We start from the raw sequence: 26,059 nt of genomic DNA, 5'->3' as shown, positions 1-26,059 counted from the left end.
TGAAATCGGTAAAAGGCATATACCGCAGCTCATTCTTAATATATGGCAACGTGTTGCCAATTACCATTCGGATCTGATCCTGCTCAAGCGGCTTTTGCTTCATAACCGCCGCCTTGGCTCTCCACCTCCTCACAAAATCGGAAAAAGACTCACCAGTTTGTTGCTTAGTGCTTTCCAGCTCCTTTAGAGTAACCTCAAGCATAGTGTTGAAACTATACTGAGCGATAAATGATTTTGCCAACTCTTTCCAATCTCTCTTCGTTACCAACGGCAACGCGTGAAACCACACGAGGGCAGCTCCCTCCAGATAGGTATTGAACAGTCCCAGGACTTGATCCTCAGTCAGGATCGTGTGCTTCATTACTGCAACATACTGATTCATGTGAGCCGTGGGATCCCCAGTTCCATCGAACTTCTTCATGTCCGGGAGCTGGAATTTCAAAGGCAAAGCAGTTGCCGACAAACAATTCTTCAAATTATAAAAGTCCTGACTTCCGGAGCTTCCCCCACGCAGATCCTGCACCTCCTGAGTAATGTGCTGCTTCCATTCCTCTTCCTTAGCTTTCTCCTTCTCAAGCTGCTTCTGGATGTAATCCTGATAGTCATCCTCGTTCCCGAAGCGGGGACCAGTGTTCACCTCATTCTCAGCGTGCTTACTACCACTCTTGTTATCCTTCAACGCCAGCTCAGCTAACTGGGCCAAAATTGCGGCCAATTGATCATTAATGTTGTTCACAGAATTTTCTAATTCGGCCACCTTTTCGTCGGTTGCAGACATACTGGCAGAAGACTGAGTATACTCGGACGAAGGTGATTCAAAAGCCACAACTGCCGATTCGGAACTGTCAATCTGTAGCTGATCAAACTGCCTGACTAGCCGGTTACTCTCGTGAAACCACAACCGCTTAATGATGAAGTCTGCGTGAACGGCATCCATTAGTATGTATGCATGATTTTATATGCATGATTCGTGGTGTGTGCGTTTATTTATTTACGGATATATAAGATAAGAAGAACAAACGTCAGTCTAATTACACGTATCACAACATCTCTCGTCCACCCTTATTCCTCCACACACTCGACGGTCCAAGTCTCTTTCCTGGGATTTTGGTTTGGGGCCCACATTGCGGTCCAGGGGACGCGTGATGCCGACGGTTATTGCAGAAAAAGTAAATCATCCATCAGACAATACAGTTCGTTTTGACGTATCAACGTTCAGTGACTAAGATATCGACCAAATGGATTGTTCTTTCGAATAACTCGTCCCTCGTTATTTTGCGAGATGCGTCAGTTCCGGTTTTGACACCCTTTGAACGTATCTCAGTTTTTAGATGTGGTACGAATTATTCTTCTAGTTCAATCGTTCGTTATTGACAATGACTCGTTCCGTTTTATTCGTGTGGGTTCGTGCCCCGACTTTGGATTACGACGGGATCTTTTGGATCTATCGAGAGACGTAACCACGTGTTTATTTAGTGATGAAAGCACTTTTTATTTTAGGGAACGGACTCATCGCGTAACGTGTTTGTTTTTTAGCGTCAAGAATCCGTTTGCTCATTTTTGCTACGTGAAAAGATGACGAGTCTTATTTGAGCGCACGACAATCTTTCGGCTAGCAACAAGTTTTCATCTCTTCCCATCTACGGGATATATCACCCTAGTGTGGTTATAGAAAATCAACGTTTCGTTGAATCGCATGCTTATTCGAAGCAGGGATATTACCGTTCTTTTTCATTTAGGCATGAGTCAAGCAAACACGCAGATCGGGCCATACTTCTTGTAGTTTTGGTAACGGACGAAACGATCGAGCCATTAGTCAAACCCACAGTCTCGTCCATATGGCGCAATTATGCAGTTTTAATTTAGCTTTACGATTTTAAACGGCGTATATACCGGCTAGAGGCACGTATTTAACAGCATTGGTTCATTTTCTTTAACTACCCTCGAGATGGATATACATCGTAGATACAGAATGACTTTAGTCGTTTGTTTATTTTTGCTTTTCTTTTATTTTCTTAGTCACTTTTTGCGGATACGTCCATTTCTCTTTAGAACAACGCAAGGCATAACGTAAGAGCTCGTCTTTTATTCGGAAGGGACGGGCCATGTTTGCAAAACTCTTTACGTTACAACGGGGTCGTTCAAAACAGAAATGTTCTTCGTTTTCGTTTCGTCATAATTTCGCTTTCCCAACGTATTTAAAGAATGTGAATAACGGCTACTGTTAATATAGTCTTTTGAATCGAGATATAACTATCCCTAATTACCAAACTGATTCATACTAATACGTGCTTACGTCATAACGCATTTCCTGAACATGTGCCTTCTTCGGGACACGGAAAGGGACCAGACGGGTCGCACAAGTTCATTCGTACGAGATGACTAAGTCGTCTTTAGTTCGAATCGTTTCGATGTTTTGGGGTAGTTTGTATATCGGTTTAAGAGTATATATTAACGTATCGTTTCATTTTCTTTACGTATTTTAGGATTAGACACGTATCATGGCAATTTTGAAAACACGAACTGATTCATTTATCACATCAAAAATAGTAACGGGTAATCCTATGGCAACTTCTAAGGCTACTATATGCTGACACGGCTGATCGCGGGACCTCATAGGACCGCACAAATTCGCCCCTAACGAATGGATGGGGACCCTTTGGCGCCTTACTATAAGGGGGAACTTACACTAGCCTCTTTCGAGCGACGAATGGACTCTCGCTAGAGGTTTCGCGGAAATTACCCAAAAGGTTTGCAATAATGCTTATGAATGCGTACGAAAAGAAATAATACGATTCGTCCCCATTAAGGGCTTAATACACGCCTTCCGGAATCAAATTTCTCGCTTCCCCAGCAGAGTCGCCACTTGTTAGACAAGGTGCCGACGGCCTCGCCCGGGCGGACCGGGGGGTGGACACCTCATGGCGACGTAAGCGGTGATTGGCGCCGAAAGCAACCAATCGTGAAATCAAGCTGCTCGGCAGGACCGGAGCCTGGAGTATGGAAGAGTCGCCACCCACAAATGGGAAAATGAACACCGATCCCTTGCGGGAGACCAGTGAGGGTTCGGGAAACTTAGGTACGAGCCGAGAAGGCTAGCTCCTTTCCGGAGAAAGGCTACTAGGCACCCCGACATCGCCCGGTTATGAACCACCGGCCTCCTACTCAGCGTGTTAGGCGATAACAGACTAATCGCATATTTCTTTAAGTTTAAAATTCATTTGAAACCCTTTCTTTCTTGTTTTGAAAACCGTTTTGAGCATGTCATTAAAAGCCATTTTAGTAAAGAATCACCCATTTTGCATAAATTTAAAGTATATAGGAGAGAGAGGGGGAGAAGAAAGAATTGATTTATTCACAGTGTGATTTATGCTTTATATCGTATATTACATCTACGCTAATCTCACTCCCAAAAACGAGTTTATTTACATGATTCGTACCTTAATCGTCGTTGGAACGATTTAGGTACGTTTCAAAACCCCGTTAATGATGTTCACTCGAATCGCCGTTGGAACGACTCGAGCGTTTGAAAACGTTGAACAAACAGTTTTAATCTAAAAACGTGATTAAGCATACAAGTCAAATTATTTTGTACAAAACCATTTAATTAGGAAAACAATTCAAAACTTCATTATTTACAATGAAACAATTTTAATTATAATGTTCGCTTAGTCCGTCGTTGGAACGAATTAAGGTTTTAAAACGTGATGTTTTGGAAACGGTCTGAAAATGACAAAAAACGTTATTTACACTTTAGGAATATCTAGAAAAGCTTTTAATTTAAACAAACAACTTGAAATCTCTTTTTGTCTTTTATTTTCCCCTTTTTACTCAGTTAGCCCTTACTTGAACATAATGACAACAATTAATAAATTAAATCCAAATTCACCCAACCAAAACATTTTCCAAATCATATATACATATAGAAAATTTAAAAAGGGAAGAAAGATGTACATATATATATATTTTTAATAGAAATGATAATTATATATATACATTTAAAAGAAACGGTAAATAATAAAGACTATGATTAATAGATAAAAATGACACTAATATTCACAAATGATAAGAAATTAACTTTTAACCCCAAAACAACTATTATGACAAGTATATATAGAAAATAACCCTTAATAATCCCAAAATGACAAATATGTATAGTTTAGATGAATTTAAAGGAAAATCTATATATATACTTATAATTTTATCAAATCAAATTAATGAAAAATAATATCTAAACATGTTGAATAAATATATATACAAAATAATTAAAAATAATTTGAATGCATATATTACGTAATTATACATATATATATATATATATATATAAAGGACCAAAAGTCTAAAAGTTGAGAAAGAAGGACCAAAATAGCATTTTTTACATTTCAGCAGCTTTACCGACGGAAATTCCGTCGGCAAACTGCCCTTTGTGACAGAAAATGGAAAATTACAGAAACAGTACCTAACATTCCAGATTTGTTCAAACACTTTAAATTAGATCTATTCTATCGTTTTGAACCTCCGAACTACCCAAATAGGATCATAGTCTATAACGGAGACCCCTAAAACGATGTTTTATTTTTAAAACGTTAATTAGAAAGGCTTTTCTAAAATCTATACGTATACAACATCGGAATTCCCGAACTACCCTCAAATGGGATCACGGTTCATATTGGGATGTTAAGACGAGGTTTTTTATTTCAAAACCCAAATAAACGTTTATTTAATACGAGACGAGAATTAAATAAATACGAGAAAGTAAATAAACGTGATAAATAAATAAATAAAAACTAACAATAAAAATAAATGAACAAAATAAATAAAATAATTAAAATAAATGACACGAGTCTAGTCATCGGATAATACCTCAAGATCGGTATTGACAATTGAAGTCGGTTGATTCCACGACGTGATTTTCGGTGTTTTTTCGTGTTTTGGTAAAATATTTAACTTTTAGGAATTTCCAAATTTTTAGGAAAAAAAATCACTTTCTCTCTCTAAAAAATGTTTTAGAGTGAGAAGCTCTCAAAATTCCTCCCTCCTAAATGCATGGGGATCCGTGCCTTTTATAGGCACGAATCCCAAAAAAATTTGGGCGTAGCCCGAAGGGCGTCGGGCTACGCCCAAAAATTTTGGGCCTACGCCCAAAATGGTTGGGCGAACGCCCAACAGATGTTGGGCGAACGCCCAACAGATGTTGGGCGTCCGCCCAACGTCGTTGGGCGTCCGCCCGACGGATGTTGGGCGCACGCCCAACGTAGGTTGGGCGCACGCGCCCCGCGCCGCCGGGCACGCGTCCAACTGCCGTCGGGCGTGCGCCGGCTGCCGCTAAGCGCTCGCCCAACGCCGCTGAGCACCCGCGAGCCGTCCAATCGACGACCGCAACCCCTACAAATCCTCTCGTGATTTTTATTATTATTATTGCTTTAAATTATCGGAACCAACCGTTTCAACCGTCTTGTTATGGGTTTTCGTCACAGGTCCTCCGACTCGGTGTCTACACAGGTCATTATGATCAGCCGCCAGGAGTGCGAAAAGGAAAAAGGGCAAAAGCGTCCAGGTATCAGCTCTACATTCAAGAACTAATACCTGAGGGGGCAATTGCTTCCCCTACAATTACGCTAGAACTAATTGAGAGGGATCAGCGTAGAGAAAGCACTAGCAAGAGAAAGAGCCAGAGAATGGTGCTCAGTTAGCATTGCCCGTGAGAAATAGAGCAAGCTGGCCAAAACGACAGGAGAAGCAGTGTTTCTTCAAAACGACAGCTTACTCCACGAACTGAGAATAGACAAGAACGTGGGACAAGAACGTGGATGGTTCAGGGTTATTAGCAATGAAGAGAATGTGGGTAGTGGAGAAAGAATGTGGGAGCAGTGGTTATTAGCACCACGAAGCCCCAGTATTTAAGGAAGAAAATAAAGAGAAAGCAGGATCCAACTCAACCAATTCAACAACAATGAAATCAAATCAAATCCTAATGGAATTCAAACAATTCTCACATTACGGACTCTAGCTATTCTACAGCCTTAGTTTGTTCATTCGCATCTTACTTTCAACTTGTAAGCTCTAGCTTTAGTCTTTCAGTTTGATCAATATAAACATCTCAATTCAATTCAAGCAACGTTTCTCTCTTTAGATTCTTTCTCTTGCAACATCTTAGTGTAGTCATAACCAGTCTTCTAGGTTCCACTACGAACTTTAAAGCATTTTATTTCCTTTAAGCTTTTTTACACTTTCGTTTGATTAGAAGTTAGATCTCAGCTCTCAGCTCTTTTTGTAGTTTTGCAACAAAGCTAGTGGCACGCTCGCAATTCGATCCAATCCACACTAAAAAGGCATGAAACACTAGGTGACCCTCCATGTTGGAGACGAGCTTGATGAGCTTATCCTCGTTCCCGCTCAACCTCTGATGGTGCTGCCCCTATGGTGGTTGATGAGCATGTGGTGGTGTGAATCCGGGTGGTCCTGGATGAGTTGGAGGTTGATTATTGCTCCAACCAAAATTTGGGTGATTTCTCCACCCCGGATTGTATATGTTGAAGTACAGGTTGTTTTGCTGCCTTATGAAGTTGGCAACCATATTGACTTGGTCTGTGGTGAGTGGACATTCGGTACCCGTATGGCTCGTATGGCACATGTTGCATTCGGCTGAAACTGGTGTCTGTGGTGCAGCTTGGGGCTGAATCACCAACATCATTTGATCAATCTTTGCATTCATATCATCTAACTGCGGATTTGGTGTGGATTCCATAGCAAACATGATCTTTCTTATTGTGGGCTTCTTCGCGTGCCAATGAGCACTCCTTTCCTCCAGCTCCTTGATCAAGTCGTATGCCACATCTTCGTTCTTTTTGAAAATATTTCCACCAGCAGCGGAATCTATTGTATAACGGCTGACTGAAGATAGACCCCCATAGAAGAAATCAACTTGCTGCCATTTGGGGTAGCCGTGGTGTGGGCACCTTCTTAAGAGCTTTCGGAACTGCTCCTATGCTGTGAAAAGTGACTCTTGCTCAAACTGTTGGAATGAGCTGATCTCGTTGCGCATATGGGAAGTTTTGGAAGGTGGGAAATACTTTAAAAGGAACTCCTTCATCAGCACGTCCCAGCTTGTAATGGTTCCTGGTTCTAAAAAGCACGGCCACTCTGAAGCATCATCTCTCAGGGAGAAAGGAAAAAGCTTTAAGCGGATAGCTTCAGAAGGAACACCACTATGTTTGACAATCCTATAATGGAGTAGGAATTTGTTTAGATGTGCATTTGCATCCTCATGTGCTTCCCCACGAAATTGCCCCAAGTTCTGAAGCATCTGGATCATAGCCGGTTTGATCTCGAAATTGTTAGCAACTATCATTGGCTCGACTATGCTGGAGGTGTCATCTTCCCTTACAGGTTTAAGGAGCTCCAAAATTGATGGTTTGCCAGCCATTCTTTCTGGTATGACTTGTGAAGGAAAATAGGCAAACACAGGCACATCGGAAATATAAACTTTTTACCTATTTCCCTTAAACCAAGATCCGTTAAACATTATTTTATATAAAGAGGGATAGAACAAAATATCTTTATTGACGAATTATCTACAGTTGCAAACGAAGTGCCCACAACTCTTAATCCCGAGTTTCACGAGCACAAACAAAACAAACAAGTAAATAATTAGAATACAACCGATGAATAGCAATCAAAGAAGATTGCCTCTAATAAATTAACACAAGATCAAGGATAGAGAAAACGGAGATAGAAATTAATCGAATGGAGACGAGCGGAGTTTTCTTCCTCTTTAATTGTGTTGGCCAAAATTCTCAAGTGAAGGGGGGATATTTATAGTTTCTTAATTCCAATCCCTAGTTAGATCAAATTAAAACACTTAATTAGAGTCCTATTCCAAATATTACTTCTAATTAGATAATATGAATATTATCTATAACTATATCTAATATAATATAAATAACATTTATATTATTTACTAGAAAATACCCCTTGCTTCGCTTCGGGAGAAAATAAGTATATTTTTTGTTCGGTTGATATATTTACTTTGAAAAAGAAAATTAGTTCATATATAGTAGTAAGAAGAGAATATGTTTCATGATATTTATAAAAGTTACATACATCATTAATTATACATAATACATGATAACTTTAAGTATATAAGATAATAAAACACACACATTTTTGTACAGTACACGATAAGGCTATATAATTAAGGGTTAAGGTGCATAAATATTGCATCAAGATCAATTTTATCTCTCATGTCTAAAATGATGCAATTTTACTATTAATATTTGTAAAAAGAGCAATTTTACTCCTAAAGTTGATAATTTGGATCAATTTGAGAAATAATTCATCAAATTGTTTGTTCGGTCATGAATCTTGTGATCTACACTTCACACGTGCGCCATTTTATCAGTAACAAATCATGAACATATGTTGAGATGTGAAAAAAATAAAAAAATATACCGTCTTTTGCACGAATTAGCCAAAAAAAATTCAAAAAATTCACCGAATTTATAAATATTAATCTCAAATTCTATTATTAAATTAAAAAAAACATGAAATCTTTTTTTAGAACGAATTGAACTGCACCATTTCAGACGTTAGAGGGTAAAATTGCTCATGACCTAAAATGTTAGAGGTATTTTTACACTTTAATCCTATAACTAATACAACGGTGGGTTTTTTCCGTACTGTTTGAGCTCCAGCAAAAAAAAAAATTGAAATGTCAAAGCTGCAGTAAACTAATTCAATTGAAATTAACAATTCTTTTTCCAATTCCTCACTCTCTATGAATTACTATTTTTTTTATCTCCTTTTCACAAAATACAGTGTAAAAAACGACATCGTTTCTGTCGTTCCAACCCCAGCCATAAACATATACGCTCTCACCTTCAGGGCTACCTTTCTTCCACTGATTCTTTTTGTCATCTCTTTCTTCTGTTCTTCTGTCTGCATTTCTTGATATTTCTTTCCTCCTCCTGCAGCCGCAATACTGATAAGAATCTCTTCTTTTTTCTCTATTTCTCAACTCCGTTTGTTCAAATTGTTCAATTCCTGTGATTATTCCGAAATGGAAGAGAGAAAAATACAGATTTGCTTAATTGGGTTTTTCTGGTAGAAGAAGAAAACTCAAAACCTCAGTTGAGAGACCATGGCAATAAAAGAGCAAAAATGGACTGAGATTGTAGATGAGAAGGATGTGGAAAGTAAGCGAAAGAGAGAGAAGAAAGACGTGGAATGGGGGAAGAGTAGGAGACTAATCAATGGAAGAAGCCTTAAACGGTGTCGTTTTACTGCTAGCTAGATAGGGACAATCCGGAAAAATAAAATCAGAATAGAAAGGGTATAAAAGGAAGCAAATTTTAAGGGCACAATTGGAAGAAATTGGAAAAATTATGAAATTAGTACTGTTCACTTCTTTCAGCTTTATATATATCGATAATTTGTGATAGGATAATAATTAGGGATATAATTAAATTAAATTACCTAACTAATTTTATTCTATAATTAATTTAACCATAATTATAATCTAATTATAATTATCTAAATTAATTAATTAAACAAAATTAATATGCATACTATATGTATATTTCAGATAGGATAATATTTTCAGTTAGGGATGTAATTAAATTAAATCTCCTAACTTATTTATCCAACAATTAATTTAACCATAATTATAATCCAATTATAATTATCTAAATAAATAAATTAAATAAAATTAATATACATATATGTATATTTCTCCCCCCTATCCATTTCTCTCTCTCCATTCAATAATTACTATATTGCCCTCTTTTGGTTCCAAGTCTCATGTGTGACCCATTAGGTTCTTATTGCTACTAGTCGTATACATTTGAATTAATTTCCAAAATTACATTCAACCTACTGTATATCGGAATGAGTGCGTGGGCTGTGAATAACAGAACCGTAAACATTCCCCCAGAGCCATAAGACGACAGGTTGATTCCATCGTTAACCTTTCCGTATTAGGTCTAATATAATTCGATCCTTCATCAGCTATATCCTTGAACGAATCTTGTAACTATGGATAGTGTCAAGTTACAAATAACAGGCTTTAGCTGATGAACATATTACTTGACTTGGAATGGTTTTAAGTTTATTAGTTTATTATAAGGTTTGGTCTCACTGCATGCTTGTATGAACATTTTATAATCAGTTTAAATAAACTTCAGGATTTCTTTTATTTGACTTAATTAGTTCTAAAAAATGAATGCCTTTATATAGTTAAATATACTATATCTTATTAAAACAAATGATATAAAAGAACAATTCATTTAAAATATTTATATCCTAAAACAATTGTCTATAGGACATAAGACCCCAACATTCTCCCACTTGGACTAAAGCCAATTGTTTCTGAAACTGATCCCAGAAGAATTCAAATGACGATCATGAACTCTTTGGGTTAAGGGCTTTGTCAACGGATCTGCAACGTTGCCCTCGGTGGGCATCTTTCTATTCTCACATCTCCTTTGGCTACAATCTCCCTTACAAGGTGGTATCGCTTAAGGTAATGCTTGGATGCATTATAAGACTGTGGTTCCTTTGCTTGTGCAATGGCTCCATTGTTATCATAGTACAGAGTAATGAGATTTACAATGTCAGGCACCACTCCTAGTTCGGTCATGAACTTCCTAATCCAAACTGCTTCCTTTACTGCCTCCGCAGCTATGATGTACTCAGACTCAGTCGTAGAGAAAGCTACGCTTCCCTGCTTGGAACTCTTCCAACTGACTGCGCCCCCATTCAGAATAAACAGGTATCCTGACTCGGATCTAAAATCATTTTCATCTGTAAGATGACTGGCATATGAAAATCCTTCTATTTTCAGTTCCCCTTCTCCATACACTAGGAACATGTATTTAGTCCTTCTCAAGTACTTAAGAATGTTCTTGACAGCATTCCAGTGATCATCACCTGGATTTCCCTGATAGTGACTTGTCATGCTCAATGCAAACGCTACATCAGGCCTAGTTCATAACATAGCATACATAATCGAACCGATCGCACTGGCGTAGGGAACTACAACCATGCGTCTCTTATCATCTTCCATTTTAGGACACTGATGATTGTTTAACTTCATCCCATGTCACGTGGGTAAGTTACCTCTTTTCGATTCAAGCATGTTAAACCACTTTAACATCTTATCGATGTATGTAGCTTGTGAAAGACCAAGCAGTCTTCTTGATATATCTCTATAGATCTTAATCCCTAAGATATAAGCTGCTTCTCCTAAGTCTTTCATAGAGAAGTTACCTAATAACTAGGCTTTCACCGATTGTAGCATAGCTACATCGTTTCCTATTAGTAATATGTCATCCACATATAGTATGAGAAACACTACTGAGCTCTCACTGATCTTCTTGTAAACACAAGCCTCTTCACAGTTTTGCTCGAAACCAAATTATTTTATGGTTTCATCAAAATGCTTGTTCCAGCTCCTAGATGCTTGCTTGAGTCCATAAATGGATCTCTGAAGGCCTCCTACTGAACATTCTGAATCTTACCAGGCTAATCACACTATTCCTTTATGTTTGAAATTCTTTTTAAGAAAGCTTGTTTTTTTCTGTATATATAAGAAAACTAGTAACAAATAATGAAAATTCTCAATCAAGTCCATTAATTGCACAAAATGAGGAAACATTAATAAATCGAATTACAAATACTTTCGGGCATCTCCGGGTCTTGATTCACCTTTGGTTCTCACCATAAGACCTGTAAAATTCGGATTAGAAAGCAAAGAAATAAGTTTGATTGAGAAAATAGTGAGAAAAATACAAGTTTCAGCATTTGTAACAAATATTTATGTCACATATTCGTCCAGAATCTTGGGATGAAATACTTTACTAGTAGAATATATGTCAAAAAGCCTACTGCCTTATCCCCCCTAATTCTCGCCCTTTTCAACTCTGTTCGTCTCGAAACTCCACAAAACACTTGTTAGTAACTTTTAAAAATGAAATGAAATATAAACTTGTGGAATGAATGCTAAAAATAATTAAAATAAGATTAATTGGTTTAAATATGCTAATAATAGAAAATATACTTAAGGTGTTGTATTTATAGAGTAAAAATAGGGTTTAGGGGGTTAAATAGGAAGAAAATATGAGAAACTTAGGTTTAGGTTGAAATTAGGGTGAAAATGGGATGTTGGGCCGTTTATTGGGCCTTGTGAACACAACCCACATGCAGACTGGTTACAGATGAAATTTCTATCGATAAATCATATACGAATGTTTTTCTTTTGAAAAAGGCCCTTTCCGACCTTCGATTTGAGTGCGGTCAGTCTCGTTGGACTCATTTTAACGAGATGAACATTTTTTGTATATATGGCTAAAAATGATCTTATCTAAAGTTATTGTCCAATTTCATCCCGAATCTCACCCGAAATTTCACTGAGTCACAACTTCTTTACGATACTCTAAGGGGACATAATTTACTAAGATATCATAAAATTCAATTTGGTGTTCTGAAAATTTTAGGTTTGAATGAGAAATGGTTGACTTTGACTTCATAGCGAGTAATTTTTTAATGAACCATTTTCAATTGTATTTTCCAAACAACTTTTAAAGGTTTTCATCATAGGGCTCCAACTCTAGTATTGCGTCTTGAGATTTGTATTGCAATCATTTTATAGGCACATATCAAATATGCCTTAAGCTTATAAGTGCTTAAGAAACCTGAGTTAAACTTACAAGTGCTTAACAAACTTGAGTTAAGCTCACAAATGCTTGACAAACCTGACGGTACTTTTTACAAGTGCAAGTACCAAACTTATCAAGACTTCCGGGTGCTTGATAGACTGTTACAATTATTTTTTCCGGTAATGATCATTTTTATAATTTAAGTGATTAAACTATCATAAACACATCATAGTGTGTTTACAATCTTACTTTTAAAGATTAAGTAAAAAACTTTACAAAATGATCTTAATATTTGAATTACAAATATCTATGAATACTCAATCTTTTAATCTCAATGAAGAATTGTTGGAAAGATTTTGTAATAATCTTGATATAGGAAATATATAGTAAGTCTTTCCAAGTTGTAAATCATGAAGTGGTTTCTTTTTATAGTTGAAGAAAATATGCCCATTGTAATATGACCGTTGTAAAGTGTATGCCATTTTATCTTTTTAATGATTAGAACACTTTTCAAATGGATGCTTTGGATACGCCTTTTGTTGATAAAGATATTGTATGAGATTTTTTATAATAAAACTTTTTTGAATAATAAAGACTTTATTATATCTTATTAGGCCTTTTTGGTAAAAGATTTTACTTAGGAAAGGTCTTTCTTTTGTAAGACTCTTAATTATGTTATTCTTATTTGAGGCTCTTCATTAGTATAATCATACTTGTTTTTTTATTATTATTTTAGGTTAATTCTTCAATGTAGACTATAGTAGATTTCTCTGCCTTTATTCTTCTTTACTTTAATTGTATACGTGTGTTTATGTAATAATATTGTTACTTTCAAGTACTTTTGTATTTTACCTTTTGTTTTTGCAGTTAGAATAATATAATAAATATTATTTTTACAATTATTAATTTACTCAATATTTGTAAAATATTTATCATGGTAGTGAATAGTGTTGTTATCAGAATATTTTATAAGTCAACAACTGCACAAAAAAAAAAAAAAAAATCTAAGTCCAACAATTGTTCCTTCATTACATTTGTTCTCCCATTATATCCAACAATTTATTAACTCTTTACATCCATTTCTATCATATTATAAATAATGTACTATCTTTATATTTTTATATTATCATTTATTATAGTTGCATAATATTAGATTTTTAACTCTTAAAGCTACTTTTCATAAAAAAAAAACTCTTAAAGTAAGGAAACATACATTCCAATAACTATTAAGGTCCGTTTGGTATATCAAAATGCAATGTAATGTATGTAATTAAAGTTGTAATGTAATCAAAGTGGTGATGTAATGAAATTGAATGATAATTCCATTACCATATTTAGTTGAGAAATGAGGAAATGTAATTACCATTACAATACTTATTTTTGCCTAGTTAAATGTAATTATAAAATTTTATTTACACAATTAAAATCAACAAAAACATAAAAACAGTTGGATTAGTATATAGTTTTTTTGCGTTTTCATATTTTTTTTATTTTTCTCGTGTTTTTCGGTTTTCTATTTTCTTATTTTTCCGTTTTTTTTTATTAATTTTTGTGTTTTTCATTTATTTTTCTTTGTTTTTTATTCTCATTTTCGGGTTTTCACAATTTTTTTTATTTTTTTTATGTTTTTGAGAAGGATGAGATGAGATATAAGATTTGACAAATAAAAGATTAGACGAAGCTTTAAATGTAGGAATTAAGATTATATAATTTGGACGTAATGAAAATTCAAGTCATTTTTCTATATAATGAAATTACAAGACTTGTTGAACAAATTTAATCCATGGATTTATCATTCCATTACAATAAAATTTTAATATACAACCAAAGGTTTTTATTCCTTCCACAAGAAAAAGAGAAATACCTTAAAAATTTAAATTTTTTATAACGCTGAACGTTATATAATGAGCATTCCATTACAAAGTCCAGAGCATCTTAGTATAATTGATATCAGTATTGAAATTATTTTGTTTATGTGAATTAATTTGAATAATTTTTATTCAAAAGAAAGTAAATAATTCCAAAAGTAATATTGGTACAAGTTACCGCAAAACTAACTACCAAGTCTGAAGAGTTGTCGGACACGGAACGGAAAAATCAGAAGACGAAAGGAAGGTGAAATCCGTGTGTTTACCGGTAACCGTCTCTACCAATCCGCGTTGCAAGCATATTCTCAACGGTGACCATACAAAATCCAATGCAGGAACAGGCCAAAATCCACTTCACTAATCTTTCTCTATTGCAGAAAAGCCCCAACCTACCTGATATGTATTATCATCATCGTCATCTGCTTCCACAATTCTGTTTCTGCTTCCACAATTCTCTTTCTTTTTAATTTTCTCCATCTTCCTCCGGATTTCTTTTGGCGTTCTTCCTCAATTTCAAACTATCTAGGTGAGTTCCTTTTTAATTTTTAATTCTTCAAGCTTAATTGTTGATTCGTTTGAATTTCTTCGATTTAATTTCTTGCAGCTTCAGTTGACATATACATATATTGTTAGCTGCACATATGACTCTGTTTGGGGGTGTTTCTGCATTGAACTTGAGCTGTCATGCTGATATTTCGGAAGCTAGAAAGTTTCTATCTGCCTTCAGATGTCAAAATCATCTACTGTCTTTTAGAGGCAGTGAATCAATGGGTTCTTCTTTGAGAACATCGCTTGGAACTGCTACTAAAACAGGATTAGGGACTGCTGGCTTCCCTTTGAAGGTTCGATTTATTTCTCTTCATCTTTCAGCATCGTTTTTCTTGTTTTTCTTACAGTATGTTTACTTACTTGATGCTACAGATAGTTTGCGTGGACTACCCTAGACCTGATCTTGATAATACTGTGAATTTTCTGGAAGCTGCATACCTATCATCAACTTTTCGGGCTTCTCCTCGTCCAGATAAACCATTGAAGGTTGTAATTGCTGGTGCAGGTCTGGAAATTCCTCTCCCAATTTTTTTTCTTCTCTTCATTGTCATATAATACTTAAAAGTCTTTTCCAGAACATCAAATTTTCTGGCTTCCATTCAGTACTTTCTGAACTATGCTTGCTTTACGATTTTTTTTTTCTCGATTATGCCTTATTTTATTTTTTCAATTGTTGTTCTTCTCGTGTTGAATAACATTGGGATTTAGTTCATGCGATGGATTGTTTATAATTTGTTTTTGGTGATTTTATTCGAGTTAGTGATGGTGGAATATGTTAATTAGGGGTGGGTTGAGAAAATAATTTATTAATTGTATTTCTGCTTTGGCATCTTCAATGTGAATGCTAAGAGTTGCTCCATCTAGATTGTTATCTAGATATTTATTGCATTTAAGATCTTACATGAATCTATTGTTTTTCATTTCTAGGTTAGCCTATCAGATAAATATTTCAAATGGAAGCATTTGATTCTTGGAAGCTTTTGTTAGAGTTAATGACTTAGCATACTGCTTTCGCTTAACATCTGCACACTTTTGTGTTCATCTTTTTTTTCAATCTTTTCTGATTTTTTATTTTTTTTTAAAAACTTTCACAAACATGCTGCAGGATTGGCTGGTTTATCAACTGCAAAATATTTGGCAGATGCAGGGCACAAGCCTTTATTACTTGAAGCAAGAGATGTTCTAGGAGGAAAGGTTATTGTATTCTGTGCTTTCCCTAGTCTGTAATAAAAAATATCTGTTGAAATAATATATATATAGAAAACTATATAAACTAGTGGTGTAGAAAAAAGAATTAGATTACAGACTGTGTTTGCTGTTTTGATCTTTTATAGTATATTTCTTATCATAAGTTTTGGTACACATGCGCTTAAGAGTTCTATCCATTTGTTAATGAAGTCTGGAATGCTATTTTCAAAATCATGCTCATCATATCATTACTATTATTATGATTTAGCTATCTAGTAGGGCGCCTTTGGTGCACATACTTGTGAACGGTTATAGTGTTTACAGTAGATTCCATGATGAATTGAAATTATTAAGTCAATGGGCTTCTAATTCTCTTGTTTTGAGCCACATCCCTAATAATTTATGGTCTTGGTTAGCCTTCCTCATTTATTTTCTTCTTGTTTTTGTTTCTTTCTAATCCCTCCATCCATTATTCTATTTGTCTTCCTCTTTCTCTACTTTATTATGGGTAGTGTTGCTATTTACCGCCTCCCAAATTACTTATTACTGCCCCCATTTGGACAATTTTACTCTTTTCATAAAAAATATAGAAACTGAAAATTTGGATATTGGAGAGAATCGGCCAAATAATGCAAAATCGTAAAAAATTTTTTCGTGACGAAAAATACTAAATCGTTCAATTTTTTGTGACAAAAAATGCAAAATTCTTCCAATTTTTTCTGACGAAAAATGCAAAATTGTCATAAAGAATATGCATTATTTTCATGATTTCTTTGATAAAAAACGTAAATTTTATTGTTTCCGACTTGTAATCATCCATTTTCGGGGTTCGGGTTGTCACACATCAATTATTTTCATAATTTCAATTATTGTTGTTCGGGTTTGTGATTTTGGAGAGAGAATTTTCAGTTTTTGATCAAAATTATGAGAAGGGCAAAAAAGTTCAAAAGGGGCGGTAACTAGTAAAAAGGGGTGGTATTTAGCAATCCACTTTATTATTAGCAAGCAACTGTTTTCTTGTGTTCCTCTATCCATATAGTTTTATTTATTGGCAATGTCACTGCTACTTAAATTATGTTCTGTGTTCCACTGATCTTTGATATGAGAAGGCTCTTGAATAAACCCATGTTTGTACTTCTGCATAGCCTCATATATGTTGAGTTCCTTCAGACAGATGCTTAAAACTTTGAGTGGGTGTGGGATGCTCAAACAATTGACAAAAGCAACAAAAATTGAAAACAAAAATAAAATGCTTTTAGAAGAAAATTTTGCCATTTCTTCCACTTGAAAGGTTATAAATCTCTAATCTGTCATGTACTCCAATCTCATTGTCTTGCTTTAAATAGGTGGCTGCATGGAAAGATGATGATGGTGACTGGTATGAAACAGGCTTGCATATATTCTGTAAGTTTCAGGACTCTTTCTTTATAGGTTCAGAAAGGAGTCATTATAATCTCGCTTCAATTCGTGTTATTTTTTTCTTTTAAACTTTTTTATCATTCTCCCTTTATTTTTATTGATCAGGGAAGGTGTCTTATTAATATTTTGAAAACTATGTTTATGGTCTCTTTGCAATCTTCTACTTTTGTTGTGAATAAACATTGCTAATTTGACACTGGATTGAGTTGTTTATTTTTCCTTATTGGTTTCGAGGCTTAAACGTTTGTGCTTTATTGCTGCTCTTATTGAACCTCTCTTCTTTGTTTTACAAGTTGGAGCATATCCAAATGTGCAGAACCTGTTTGGTGAACTTGGCATCAATGATAGGTTACAGTGGAAGGAGCATTCTATGATATTTGCAATGCCAAGCAGGCCGGGAGAGTTCAGTCGATTTGACTTTCCCGAAGTTCTCCCAGCACCATTAAATGGTACACAACTTATGTGCCTGAGAATTTATTTTACAATGTACGGAGCAAGTGAGGGTTTTAAAACATTGTTGGATTATAGCTTTGAAGCATAAATTTCAAAATGCTTGGTCCAATTTTATGAATACAATATCATTCTCATTTTGTTCAATAACGGACTTATCAAAGTAAACTAATTCAATTTATTGGGTTCGTCAACACTTTTCATATTTGTGCTATATCCTTTTGATACATCCATACTTTATATATCAGCCAAACATATACCTGAATATTTATGTGATAGAAACTCAACAGCAAACACAGGTATGAAAGTGAAGACTCTAAGAAACAGAGACTATTTGTTATACTATAATATGGGTATAACAAGTTACAGTGTTTGTCTCCTCTACCTTCACTGATAACAAGGTATGAACGCCCACAGGGACAGCCCCCCTGGAAATCCCCAAAAGGTGGATATTCCCCCAAAACAACTAATACAATGATAGCTACCTTTTCTAGTTCCCTCGAACATTATTAAATAAGCTAGCTAACTACAGACAAAATAGCCCCACCTCCCTTAGACGTGACCAGGTAACCTTTTCTTCTTTCTAGTATAGACCCTTAAGACCTTGGGCCCCTCCTTATCCCTAACACTGCCACCCTCTTGAAGTGGAGTCTTGTCCTCAAGACTCAGAGAGGGGGATTGGGAATGCATAGTGATCTCATCCTCCCACGTGTCAATCGATCTACCCTGCCACTGAACAAGCCATTGCGTGACCTGTTGTCCCAGTTGATTATTAAGGTGTGTGCCTAATACCTGTTGTGGTTTTTGCCCGTCATCTTGGGGCAGCTCAAAACCGTCTAGGAGTAGTTAACATTTATTCCTAGTTAGTGTCCCTGTGTATATATACACACCTATCATTCACATAATCAGATCATTGAGCTGAGTTTTCTCTCAATCTTGTCTGTCTAATTACATGGTATCAGAGCCTGCTCTAGTGTGCAGAGTTCTTTGTGTTTGCCCATGTTGTCTCATAAATGTCCTGCAATTGCATTGCTATTCTATTTATTTTTGTTTGTTCCTTATTTCAATGCATACTTGTGCATGACATGCCAAATTTTGCTTCAGCTTACTATATATATATTATATTTTTTATGTTTTGCTTGACAGGGATATGGGCCATTCTAAAAAATAATGAGATGCTGACATGGCCAGAGAAAGTGAAATTTGCAATTGGACTTTTGCCAGCAATGGTTGGTGGACAGGCTTATGTTCAGGCTCAAGATGGTTTGAGTGTTCAGGATTGGATGAGAATGCGGGTACTTTGTTAGATCCATATCAACAAGAATAATACATGACTACTAGTGAACATAACTATCAAGCTCAAGGAGTCATGGACTTGCATAGAATATATTGTGATTTGAACGGAAGAAAACAGGATACTCAAATAAAATAAGTTACTGACTGTCTGGGTGCTTGATTAAGTTGACGTTATCAATTTGTTTCCTGAAACTATAACAAACTGTATAAATGTGTCAAACTAACACATCAATGCTGTTCTTTTTTTCTTTTTAAAGTTTCCCTTTATGTTTGCTAGGGTATTCCTGATCGAGTCACTAAAGAGGTGTTTATTGCCATGTCAAAGGCACTGAACTTTATAAATCCTGATGAGCTTTCAATGCAATGTATATTGATAGCATTGAACAGATTTCTTCAGGTATGGTAACTTTTCTTTCTTACTTCTATTCCTTGATGTACTAATAAATTTCGAAACCTATATATTTTGTTTTGGATTGTTGTGAAATTGATATGTCCACCATGTTGCTGTTCGAAGTTGTGTTTACTTATTTGCGTACATTGATTATTTAATTGAAAATTTGGAATCCTCAAGTTACATGCTGCTACTATTATTATTTCCAACTGTTGATATTAAAGTTCATTTAGTTAACCTGGTACTTAAGTTGAATTCGAGTTGCATGTTCTTCCATGAAATCACTTGTAGTTCTTATTACTTGTTAGCTTATTACTTCTGAATATTTTCTCTTGTTGTTAGATAAACAACATGACTGACGTCCATTCACAAATTATCTAACATATTTGTTAATTCATTAATCTTTTTTGCATGTATTTTTGTTTTACAAATTTCATGTTTGTAGAAGGCTGAAAAGAAAGTTTTTCCTTTTCCTTCTAAATAAAATATTCTGTCCTTCATACTATGTTACTCCTTGAGGATGTTACTGCAGAAAGATCAGATTGTAGCCTTAAATGAACTAATTGCAAATTTGTGATATCTATCGTATTGTTTTTCTCAATTATCTAGATGTTGATGAATATTCTTCTATACCATTTGACATAAGATATGAGTAAGTTTCTTATTAAATGAAAGCAACTGACTTAGGATTGATGGTAATATTAACAGGAGAAACATGGTTCTAAGATGGCTTTCTTAGATGGAAATCCCCCAGAGAGGCTTTGCATGCCAATTGTTGATCATATTCAGTCCTTGGGTGGTGAAGTCCGGCTAAATTCACGAATAAAGAAAATTGAGTTAAATAATGATGGAACAGTGAAGAGCTTCTTACTAAGTAATGGGGATGTGATAGTAGGGGACGCTTATGTTTTTGCAGCTCCAGGTAAACTTAGAATTGTGATAACAGATAATTTATATTATTTTTGTGATCCACTTTTTATAATGCGATTACCTTGTCTTTTCCCGTCAGTTGATATACTGAAGCTTCTTTTGCCTGATAACTGGAAAGAGATTCCTTACTTCAAGAAGTTGGAGAAATTAGTTGGAGTTCCTGTCATTAATGTTCATATATGGTCAGTGATGAATTCTTTTGTCAATTAATAAGTTATGAATTGGAAACTCTCTCTCTCTCTCTCTCTCTCTCTCTCTCTCTATATATATATATATATATATATATATATATATATATATCTTTGTTGTGTTTGTGCTATGTTGGTAGATTTTGCTTCTTAAACTTATGACCTGGAATATTGGGGAATGGACAAGAATAACTATTGCATTAATTATAATGGTCTTGTTATGTGATCTGTATTGATGCAAGATTGGAACAATTCAGAAATACCATTTCTTATATTTCATTATAACGCGTTCTTGCGACTCATATAATGGTCATGCTAACATCTCTCTATTATATTAATATATGTTCATTTGAGAATTCTTATGTTAGCACTTGATTCATGGACATAAAAATATTTCTTTTGCAGGTTCGACAGGAAACTAAAGAATACATATGATCACTTACTTTTCAGCAGGTTCCACTAACATTTTTCTCGAGTTGTTTTTAGCGCATAGAAGATTTTCCAATCATTCCGTTACTTTCTTAAAGCTACTAACAAGCTGAGCTTTTTGCAATCTAATTTGCACTTGCACATATTGAAGTTCAAAGAAAAGCTTTTTCCTCGTGCAATAATACATACTCATTGTGTCTCTTCTTTTGACATGCAGAAGTCCCCTTCTTAGTGTTTATGCTGACATGTCAGTTACATGTAAGGTAAAACTAGAGTTAGTATTATACTTTACCAGGAACTCTTGCCTGCTACTATGTACTTTGGTTTATGATAATATTTTTTGGCAATGAAATTTGTAAATTTGTCTCTGAACACAAAATTGGGGACAGAATACGATTTTCAAAGTCTACTTGTTTAGCTAATCACATTTATTGGAGTGTCGTTATTTCTTTTGACATGCAGAAGTCCCCTTCTTAGTGTTTATGCTGACATGTCAGTTACATGTAAGGTAAAACTAGAGTTAGTATTATACTTTACCAGAAACTCTTGCCTGCTACTATGTACTTTGGTTTATGATAATATTTTTTGGCAATTGTAAATTTGTCTCTGAACACAAAATTGGGGACAGAATATGATTTTCAAAGTCTACTTGTTTAGCTAATCACATTTATTGGAGTGTCGTTATTTCTTTTGGGTTCTTCTTTATGCTAAATTGGGACAGCACATATGCCTTCCATCAAAACATGAATGAGTTATAAATTTTCTTTTGGTGAACATTTTCACACGCATGCTGTTATGTTCTGGTGGCTAGCTTTTTGAGTTTTTTCCTATGTGCCAAAACTTTTCATTATTTTCTATTTCAATGAGCATGGTGAATTTCTGGACCCTTGAGCATGCTCAGTTACTATGTTTGACATCATGTCGAGAAGGTTACTAAGGTTACTCAACTGCAACATTTTATGTTACCTCAAGTTTATTTTACATGAAGTATTAAGTCACCATTTCTTGCTGCATAGGAATATTATAATCCAAATCAATCTATGCTGGAGTTAGTATTTGCCCCTGCAGAAGAATGGATCTCATGCACAGATTCTGAGATCATTGATGCTACAATGAAAGAACTTGCAAAACTCTTTCCTGATGAAATAGCTGCAGATCAGAGTAAAGCAAAAATTCTGAAGTATCATGTTGTGAAGACTCCCAGGTAGACCATGAAACTTCCCATTACAAAACTCTGATACATGGTTAAGTATTCGGTTCAATAACTTGAAGTCCTTGAAGGGTGGATCACATGGGGTTTTCCCTGCATAGAATCAATATGATGCATGCGTGTTTCGAATGTAGTATTTCATATTCCTTGGTGCCATTATTTTTGCTCAATGGTTTCTTTTCTTTTCTCTCTGTCTCCCATTTCTTCAGATATGTCAAATAAAACTAGTTATGCAATCTTCATTTCCCCTCTGAGACCTGCCTTGTAACTTTGTCAGGTCTGTTTACAAGACAATTCCAAATTGTGAACCTTGCCGTCCTCTGCAAAGATCTCCAGTGGAGGCCTTTTATTTAGCTGGTGACTATACAAAACAGAAATATTTGGCTTCAATGGAAGGTGCTGTTCTATCTGGGAAGTTTTGTGCGCAAGCCATTGTACAGGTAGTTGTTGCCTCAATTGATTTGGTATATATATTTATGGTGGAAAAAGTCTGTCTTTATTGAATGTCAATCCTGAAGCTATCTGTTGCCCTGGATACTAGACCTGTAGAGCATATAAGGGAAAACCTGAATATAGCACAGAAACACAAAATGAAAGTAAAAGAGAGAATTGTGTTGGAAAATGGATATCTTAACTTAGAGAAGAAAGGTAGAAAGTGAAAGTGGTATGTTTTATGGACAAAAAAAGAAGTGGTAGAAATGAAGAAAATGCAATTTGCAGGTAGAGTTAGGTTTTATATGAATATTTTGATATGCAGGATTTTGAGTTGCTTGCTGCTAGGGGACAAAGAAAGCTGGCTGAGGCAACCATTAGTTAAACAATACTAGAATGAAGAAGGTTATAGCATCTAAAGAAGTTGTGGGTAAAAAGAGAAATGAAAAAGCTGTTGATAATGTAAAGAAACTTATAGTTGTGACTGATAGCATTTTGGTTCCATACAATTGAGTTGTCATGGCTAACATTTGCTATCTGACATGTGTGGGGTGGGTGGGAGGATTAGACAACAGGAATATAGTACACTTGAATTGATATGATGAGACTCTGTAGATTTAAGCTTTTTCTGGATGCGTGAAATAGCACATTGGCATGTTTACTGAATTTTCAAGTGTGATTGATCGATCATTCTACAATTAAACTATCACGAATGCTCCCTACCAAAACCTTTCCCAATCATACATTTGCAAGTCATTCTTATTGACTTTTTACCTCTAAACACCACAACAGAGATTCTATACTATCAAAATTTTAACCGTATAATTACCATATTTAATTTTTTACGAGTAATAAAATACTAATAGTATTTGTGTAAGTTTTTTTTTTTTTTTTTTTTGAATTTCATCTCATGTTTCACATTTGCAGTTAAGCCAAGTATGTATCAAGGTTCATTAAGATGTCATGTATATTAATTAGGATTTAAGGCCAATAATTTAATGATCAAAGTTAGTCAAATTTAACTTTCTGTTGGTGAAAAATCTCACCAAATGGATCCGGTTCTATTCTTGCAACTTATAAGGGACTATCCTACACTCAAGTCGTTGTAGGCTTTGAGAGAATAGTTAACCCACAAAGCAATAATATTCTAAGTTATGGACCAAAATGTGCATCTTACCGGCATGAGAACCCTTTATTTTGGTTTCTTAGAATCATATTTAGAATAGAATTGAACTTCCCTTCATTGTTGTGTAGGAAGAACTCAATAGGAGTACATCTCTTCATCAAACTAAGAAATAGTTTTAAGGAAGTCTATCGTAATGCCTTGAATTAGTATAACACGTTATGTAAACCTAATTTGTAATCTGACAGAAGTGTTCACATGGACCCTAATGACCACGGTCAATTTGGTCATTCACCATTAGATGTAGGGTGATTAAAATCCTAAGGTGAAGATTCAAAGCATCCTAAGGCTTAGATTTAATCAGCCTACATCTAACGGTGGATGACCAAATTCACGTGGTCATCAGGGTCCATGTGAAAAATACTGTGTAATCTGATTTTCGCCTCCTTATAAAAGCTATTCTCCTTTCTGCTCGTGGACTAGCCAACACGACTTTGGTGAACCACATAAATTTGTGATTTGACTTTCGTTAAATCCGCACAACAAAGTCTGATTCTACTAAAATAGGAAAAATCCTTGATGGCATCATATTCCTAAATAAAATAGGATTCATTTATCTTAATAAGGAGAGACATATTTTAGAATCAAATTATTGATCTTACGTCCATCACACAAAAACCTCCATCGAAGGATTTGCCTACCCGAGTTGTCAATCCGGCGTCCAAATGATGGGAGCAAACTGATCAACAAGTCCTAAGTTTGTTGATTTCCTCGCTTGATGCGAGCGTGTTGCCGCAAGTCGTCGGTGCAAAGACTTATGCAGCCTATACTAAGCTGGTGAAAGCTTATGGAATTGGGTCTCAGACTCAGATTAAAGATTTGAAACAGAGAATTCACAATCTCAAACAAAATAATGATTCAATTGCCACTTATTTGACAACTGCCAGACTTCTCTATGATCAGCTAATTGCTCTTCAGAGTCCCGTATCCGAGGATGATTTTGTCACGACAGTTCTTGATGGACTCAGTCTCGCATTCCGACCATTCACCAAAGCCATTGAGGCTCGTATGGAGGCGATCCCTTTTGATGATGTCACTGGATTATTGCTGTCAGAGGAAAGACAATTAGCCCGAGAGGTCCCAACACCGACGTTTGTTCCGCCAGTTCACTATGCCGGCCGCACTAATAGGAGAGGTAGAGGTCGCGGTTGCGGAACCTATTTTAATAACTATCATCCTCAATACACTGTTTCTGCTCCTCTTGATGTCAGTTCACAGACTTGCCACAACCGTAGAGGTACTGGGCATATCTCAAAATAATGTCCCTCACTTAGACAACATCGCAGTAACAGTAGAACCAATCATCGTCCCTCATCCAATGTTGCAACTGTGTCGAATTCTGTTACGATTTACACTTTACAGAAAAGAATTAAGATGAAGAAGTTCAGAGGTAGGAGATAGAAAAAGAAATCAGAGAACAGGGAGTGAGAAAAGAAAAGAATTCATTAATATTTTTCCTAATGCCTTACAATGACAATGGCTGTATTTATAGCAGTGGTAAAAGATACTTAAGGAAGAAGAAATGACAGCTAGCAAAACTTAACACTTAAGTAACTAAGACTTAGTAGCTAAGATACTAATAAAAGGAACTAAAACTTAACAACTAAGTAATGAAACTTAATAGCTAAGAAACTAATAGCTAATTACTTAGCTGTAACAATTAATCTTCTTCTTTCTTTGGTACGTAACAATACCTCCCCCATAAGAACCTTCTTGTCCCCAAGAATGGTAAAAAATAGGAAACTGTTGGCGAATAGTGTCAGCATCCTCCCAAGTGGCATCAACTACTGAATATCCCTCCCACTGAATGAGAAGTTGAAACTTAGTGTGATTGCCAATGTGGGCATAGTGTGTATTCAGGACCTTCTGAGGA

The 26,059-nt window shown here is 35.4% G+C and overlaps 1 protein-coding gene across 4 annotated transcripts; it reads left to right on the top strand.

Annotated features, from left to right (window-relative positions):
• The first annotated feature begins 14,777 nt into the window (after positions 1 to 14,777).
• LOC136218517 (15-cis-phytoene desaturase, chloroplastic/chromoplastic) lies at positions 14,778 to 23,669 on the top strand. 4 transcript variants are annotated; one of them, XM_066005430.1, is made up of 15 exons: positions 14,778 to 15,047; positions 15,126 to 15,363; positions 15,443 to 15,575; positions 16,176 to 16,264; positions 17,605 to 17,662; positions 17,971 to 18,126; positions 19,274 to 19,422; positions 19,701 to 19,820; positions 20,523 to 20,736; positions 20,824 to 20,926; positions 21,338 to 21,385; positions 21,579 to 21,624; positions 22,378 to 22,565; positions 22,849 to 23,011; positions 23,329 to 23,669. In XM_066005430.1, the coding sequence occupies exons 2-15, from the start codon at positions 15,163 to 15,165 to the stop codon at positions 23,386 to 23,388; spliced, it is 1,728 nt and encodes a 575-aa protein (XP_065861502.1). In that variant the 5' UTR covers positions 14,778 to 15,047; positions 15,126 to 15,162; the 3' UTR covers positions 23,389 to 23,669. The 4 variants fall into 4 exon arrangements, with proteins under 4 accessions (XP_065861502.1, XP_065861501.1, XP_065861500.1 ...); XM_066005429.1 differs by lacking the exon at positions 21,579 to 21,624 and adding an exon at positions 21,824 to 21,869 and having other exon boundaries at positions 14,781 to 15,047; positions 15,155 to 15,363; XM_066005428.1 differs by lacking the exon at positions 21,579 to 21,624 and adding an exon at positions 21,824 to 21,869 and having other exon boundaries at positions 14,781 to 15,047; positions 15,132 to 15,363.
• Positions 23,670 to 26,059: the final 2,390 nt, after the last annotated feature.

This window comes from Euphorbia lathyris, chromosome 2 (assembly GCF_963576675.1).
Source record: "Euphorbia lathyris chromosome 2, ddEupLath1.1, whole genome shotgun sequence".
NCBI classification, from domain to species: domain Eukaryota; kingdom Viridiplantae; phylum Streptophyta; class Magnoliopsida; order Malpighiales; family Euphorbiaceae; genus Euphorbia; species Euphorbia lathyris.
The sequence above is the reverse complement of the archived record's forward strand: the minus strand, read 5'-3'. Positions and strand labels throughout refer to the sequence as shown.

Coding starts and splice junctions, on each gene's coding strand:
- LOC136218517 (XM_066005430.1), top strand. CDS start 15,163: ATGACTCTGTTTGGGGGTGTTTCTGCATTGAACTTGAGCTGTCATGCT. Junction 15,576..16,175: donor GGTTGTAATTGCTGGTGCAG/GTCTGGAAATTC, acceptor AACATGCTGCAG/GATTGGCTGGTTTATCAACT. Junction 16,265..17,604: donor GAGATGTTCTAGGAGGAAAG/GTTATTGTATTC, acceptor TGCTTTAAATAG/GTGGCTGCATGGAAAGATGA.